The sequence below is a fragment of the Pteropus alecto genome, unplaced genomic scaffold (assembly GCF_000325575.1).
Source record: "Pteropus alecto unplaced genomic scaffold, ASM32557v1 scaffold105, whole genome shotgun sequence".
Taxonomy (NCBI): domain Eukaryota; kingdom Metazoa; phylum Chordata; class Mammalia; order Chiroptera; family Pteropodidae; genus Pteropus; species Pteropus alecto.
In genome coordinates this window covers 7289081-7294700 of record NW_006436294.1, presented here as the reverse complement: position 1 = coordinate 7294700, position 5620 = coordinate 7289081, and the positions used below count along the sequence as shown (strand labels likewise).

The 5620-nt window shown below is 55.6% G+C and overlaps 1 protein-coding gene across 1 annotated transcript in view; it reads right to left on the bottom strand.

Annotated features, from left to right (window-relative positions):
• Positions 1 to 5614, bottom strand: part of IQANK1 (IQ motif and ankyrin repeat containing 1) — a 6059-nt gene extending 445 nt beyond the window's left edge. The window contains exons 1-7 of the mRNA XM_025047609.1: positions 5460 to 5614; positions 1031 to 1170; positions 905 to 959; positions 703 to 795; positions 411 to 519; positions 225 to 318; positions 17 to 151 (exon numbers count right to left, since the gene is read on the bottom strand). Coding sequence (XP_024903377.1) covers positions 17 to 151; positions 225 to 318; positions 411 to 519; positions 703 to 795; positions 905 to 959; positions 1031 to 1107 — 563 coding nt within the window. The 5' untranslated portion in view covers positions 1108 to 1170; positions 5460 to 5614. The remainder of the gene's footprint in view (positions 1 to 16; positions 152 to 224; positions 319 to 410; positions 520 to 702; positions 796 to 904; positions 960 to 1030; positions 1171 to 5459) is intronic.
• Positions 5615 to 5620: the final 6 nt, after the last annotated feature.

Below are 5620 nucleotides of genomic sequence, written 5' to 3'. Positions count from 1 at the left end.
TCTTGCGCCTCCTCACCTAAGGGCCCCCAGCAGCGCCAACCGAATCCTCTCCGGCCGCAGGTGGTCCGGGTTCACCGTGTCCACGTAGTTGGTGTCCTGGTAGCGCAAGAAGGTGGCCGCCTGGCCCGAAGGGTCGATGACAAGAGGCCACCTAGGAGTGGCCACCAGGTCACTGACGTTGCCCAAAACCTCTGCTGGCCCCTCGCCCGTCTCGGACCACTGACCGGCCATCGGCGCGGATGCGGTCCCCCACGTCCTTCATTAGCACGTCGTGCAGCTCAGTGACCTGGCACTTCAGCCCGGGCGCCTCTTCCTCGCCTGTGGGGACGTCAGGGTGGGGCCGACCAGAGGACCCAGTGCCCGCCTGGCCGCTCCAGCCACCCCCCGCCCCCAGCCCGAGCCCTGCCCACCCTCCTGAGTCTGCTCCCGCAGCTCCAGCCTGGCCATGGCCAGCGACTCCTCGGCCTTCTGGGCCTCCTGCCGTAGCCTGTCCACTTGGGCCTCTGCGTCTTTGATGGCCTGGGGGAAGGGTCCACACTCCACTCAGAGCAAGACTGTACCCCCTCCACACCCGGAGGCCCAGACACCCACGGAGGGGTTGGCGGACCCCCACCCCAGGAGGCCACTGCCGGAGAGGACACCCCGTGTTCAGGAAGGGAAGGCACGCGCCAGGAACCCGGGGCTGGGTGGGGGAAAGCCCACCTGCAGCGTGAGCTCGGTCTTGCCCATGTGTCTCTGCTCACACTTGTCGTGTTCGGTGACCCTCCGGCTGAGTTCACAGTAGGCCTGCTGCAGCTGCACAGGAGGGCCGGGGGCCGCCAGCCCGGGTCAGGCTCGACGCCTGGGTCTCCCCACCCAGCGCTCCCTCCTCCCCATCAGCTGCTTCTCCCAGGTGGCTGTTCACCTCTTTGTGACACTGCTGCTGTTCCTTAGCCAGCTGCTGCACCTTGAGATTCACGCTGGGGTGGGAGGGAGCACCGAGTCACAGGGCTTCCTTGCCAGCCACCCCTCCTCCCGCCCGCGGGCGCACCGCTTGGCCTCTGCCTCCTTGTTACGCTCGGCCTCCTGGGCCCGGCGCTGCCGCTCGGCCTCCATGTTACGGAGCATGGCCTCAGTGAGGCTCAGGTCCCACGACTGCAGCACGCTGGCCACAGCGTCCAGCGAGGCCACCTAGTGACAGGAGGTCAGGAGCCGAGTTGTGTGGAGCTTGGGGAGGACGGGCTCCTCTCTCCCGGTTTAAAGAAGGGCGGCGGCTTGTAGAAATGGGGCTCTCACAGCCCCCCAAAAGCAGATGCCCTCGGGTCCTCTCGGTCACCCTGCCAAGGCCAGACTGGGCCTCCATCCCTCCATGTACCTCTCCTCCCTCCACAAGCCCCACAGCTCCCTTCCTCACTCTGCAGGACAGCCCCGGGGCCCCCCTCGCCCAGCCCCCCAGCAGCCCCTCACCACCCCGCCTCTCCGAAGTGCCACCCCAGGCATTCAGAAGTGATAAAGGACCTGGACGGCAGAGTTCCAGAGGCGGGGCTGGCACCATTCTGGTCCTGGGCTCCAGTGCTGACCCCAGGACTGTTCCCTGGTGGGCAGCTTGCCAAGCCACACAACTTCAATTTGCGGGGTTAGGTGAGTGGTTTGTGTTTTACAAAAGAAAGTTCAAAATGTGTAATATCAAGGAGTGGATAAATGAACGGATGACAGATAATGAGAGAAGGAATGAATGAGTGAATTAGATAACTGCGTGAAAGTGAGAACAGGCAAGTGAGCGAGCCAAGGAATTAGTAACTTAAAGTTAAGTTGCAAGTACTTCGAAGAATAAGGGCTGTCACCTGTTGAGCACAGCTGTGTGTCAGGAATTGTGCTAAGAAATTTCATTCATTATCTCATTAATCGCCAAAAGGCCCATTTATAAACATACAGAAACTGAGATTCGAATAAGTTTAAGAATTTCTCAAAGGTCAGTTTGTAAGCAGAACAGGAATAAGTGGAAAGCTAGATGAGTGAACGTGAAATAAAAGAATGTAATGAATAAATTTATGAACAAGCTAATGAGTAGACGAATGATGAGTAGATGAATTAGTTAATGGCTTAAATGATGAATGAACATTGGATTAATTGAATGAATGAATGAAACAATGGATACGTGAAAAAACAGCTGAAGGGATTTAATGGATGGATAATTATGTAAGTAGGTGGTTGGCTGAACAGCTGGATGAGATGAACTGCTGAGCCTCCCTTCCCTGCGAGAGCCAACCCATGTGGGGCCGGGGAACACGGCTGTGGAGTGCACATGGGCCCTAGTGCCTCAGAACTTTCTGTCCAGTAAATAGTGTATGTGTATGCGTAAATGGATGGGCAGATGTTTGAATCAATGGTAGATACATAAGTGAGGGATAATTTAAGATGGTGATAAGGACAAAATGGGTGTAATAATGAGTGAATAGACTGATAAGTTTATGAACAAATGATTCGAGTTAACGAGAGAATGAACTGACAGAGTAAACCAATTCCCGGGAAAAAGACTGGACTGAATGGATGAATTAATGAAAACAATGATGGATGATAACGGGATGAGGGATGGTGGCTGATAAGTTATTTCATTCTTCCTGGTCGTGGCTGCAGGAATAGGGCTGTGGCTGCAGGTGTCCCTCTGCCACGGTCCTCAGCTCTCGCTTCCTGTGCTTTGAGGCTGTTAGCAGCTGCATGAACATTCACGGTTCTTACGTCCTTGTGAGGAATTAATCCCTCCATCGTTATGAAATGCTTCTTTTGTCCCTGGTAATGGACAAAATGAGTAGACGAATGATGTTTTAAAAATCTACTTTTTCTGATATGAGTAGAATCATTTCACCTTTCTCGTGCTCAGTATTTCCATCTCTTTAATTCTCACTTATTTGCCTCTTTATATTTAAAGTTTGTTTCTTATAGGCAGAATATAGTCGCATTTTTAGATCTAAAATGAGAGGCTCCGCGTTGTGGTAGACCAGGCACGTTTCATGAGATTGCTGATAGAGCGGAGTCAGAAGCTGCCCCTGGCTGTTCGTTTTGTGCTGGTCCCATGTTCTTTCCCGTTCCTCTTTCCCGGTCTGCCTTTGGGTTGTTGATCTTTTGGAGTTCCACTTTATCTCCTTTATTATCTCTCTCGATCTAGTAGTAGTTGCTTTAGGTGTAGAGCGTATGGTCTCTAACTGATCACAATTACCATTCCACGTCAAGTATGAGAACCTTAATCTAATCCATTTCCCCCTCCCAGACTTTACGATAGTCACGCAGTTGAGCCACTATAACTTGTGCAGTTTTCAGTATGAACATCTGCACGTGCTATAAAACCCCATGACACTTAGCCATTATTCTCGATTCTTGTTTCTTCAATAAATTTAAACAATAAGACAACGGCTTCCACAGCCTGCTTCGCCACCCTTCCTAGAGCTCCTCATTCTTTGCGTGGGTCTGTCTTTCCGCACTGTCCCTTCTGCCTGCGGGGACCTCCGTTAACGTCTCTTCAGTCTGAGTCTGCTAGTGATCAAGTCCTTCTGCTTTCGTATGTCTGTGAAGGTCTTTATTTTGCCTTCAGTTTGAAGATGTTTGCAGAGTGTAGCGTTCAGCGGTGGCAGAGTTTGTCCCTTCAGTGCGTTCATGGGGCTGCCCTGCTGTCCCTCACCTGTGCTGTCGCCAACAGGAAACCTACCTCCACCGCACCTTTGCCCCTCCCCCTCCGCGGATAACTGGTCCTCCTGCCTCTGGCTGCGTCCAGGGCGTTCTCTTATCACTGCTTTGGGGGAGTTTACCGTGAGGAGCCTCGGCGTGATTTTCCTTCCTGTGCTTGCGGTTTGTTGACCTTTTGCGAATGTGGTTTATCTTTTTCATTAAATCTGGAAATTTTAAGGTCATTATTTCTTCAAAACAATTTCCCATTTCTCTTCTTTCCTCTCTCCCGTGTGCAGACCAGGCTTCTTGAGACGGCCCCGAGCTCAGTGCTCCTCTTCCCACGTGCAGAGGTCGCTCCTTCTCCGCTTCCATTGTGGAGAGTTTCTTATTGCGAAGTCTCCAGTCCCACTGACGTGTAACGTCCGGCTGCCGGCGCTGACATCAATCATGTTCGGAGTTTTTGTGTTTGTCTTTTCATCCCCAACATTGCAGTTTTCATCTCTAGAATTTCAACTCGGGCCTTTTTCAAATATCACCCCCGTCTCGGCTTCAGCGTTCGAGCATCTGAAACGCAGTTAGAACCGCTGTGAAAAAGTGTTGATGTGCGAATCCTAACACCTGGGGCCGTTCTGGGCTTGTCAGTTTGGCTGACTTTTCTCCATACGGTCACGTTTTCCTGCTTCTTTGCATGTCACTGGCTGCCAGACCCGGCGCTTCACCTTGTCGGGAGCCGCAGGGCTCTGTCCATCTGCAGGTGTCCCCGAGTTCTGCCGGGGACGCAGCTAATGACTCGGGAAGCTCCGCCCTCTGGTCTCGCTTTTCCCGTGTTCTTCTGAAGGTCTTGGTGCACTTTGGACGCTTGAGCCTGTGACCACGTTGAGCCAGGTTTTTGTAAGGTGAGGTCCAAGTTCCCTTCTTTGCCTGCGGATGTCCCGTGCTCCAGCGCTGCTGGCTGAAGACTGTCCTTCCTGGCACTTGGGCTCCCGGCACCTCCAGCCACCCCTCCCTGCCCGGGTGTGCTGCTCTCCCCAGGGTCCCTCCGCATGGCCCCCGGCTGTGTTGCAATGTCCTCGACAGCCCTTGCACACACGCTTCCCCACCCCTCCAGGTCCCGCTGGGCCCACCCCAGCCCAGAGGCCCCTCTCCGTGCTCCCTCCTGAGGAGCAGCCAGGCCTTTGTCCTCCTGGTCTGCATCCACATTTTCATTTGTCCCCGAGAAAGCAGGGGCGGGTGGCAGAAGCCCAAGGATCCGCTGCTCTTCCAGCCTATGCAGACGACCACGGAGATGAAGCCAGGGCCCCAGGGAGCAGACAAGGGGGACCCCAGGACAGTATCCTGGGGAGGCAGCGCGGAGTGGAGGCGGGGCCCTGGGCACAGGTCCTCAGCTGGCGAAGATCCTGGCACTGCCGGTGAGGACCGGGGCCACCAACAGACTCCCGGAGGATCACAGCTGGGGTGGGAGGACACGACCGAGAGGGATGGGGGGGCGCTGCTTCCGTCAGGTTCACGTGGGGGTCAGGAAGCAGCACTGCGCTCTGCGGCTTCACGGCTGCTCCCACAGACCCCGTCTGACCAGGCCGGTTCCAGGGGCCTGGAACTGGAGAAACTAGACGTGCTGAGAGCCAGGGGCCAGGTGGGTGGGCCCGTCAGCCTCAGTTTCCCCACCTGCACGAGTACACTAGTTCCCCAGGCAGCACCTGGTCCTGACCAAGGGCGACCCTGAGGTTCAAAACAAGGGCTCTGGGGGGGCGGGGAAGGGCCCTGCAGGGTTAGGGCCCAGGGTGGCATGGCTCAGACCACTTCGGAGGTGCTCCCACCTGCGCAGGGGTGCTGCCGTCGTCCGCGTACACCCGGGGATCAGCTCCGAGCTTCAGAAGCACCTCCACAGCCTCCAGGTGGCCCCCAAAGGCAGCCCGGTACAGCGGTGTCCGGCCAAAGGCGCCCTGCAGCAGGGGCGCCGTGAGCCAGGCCTGCGCGC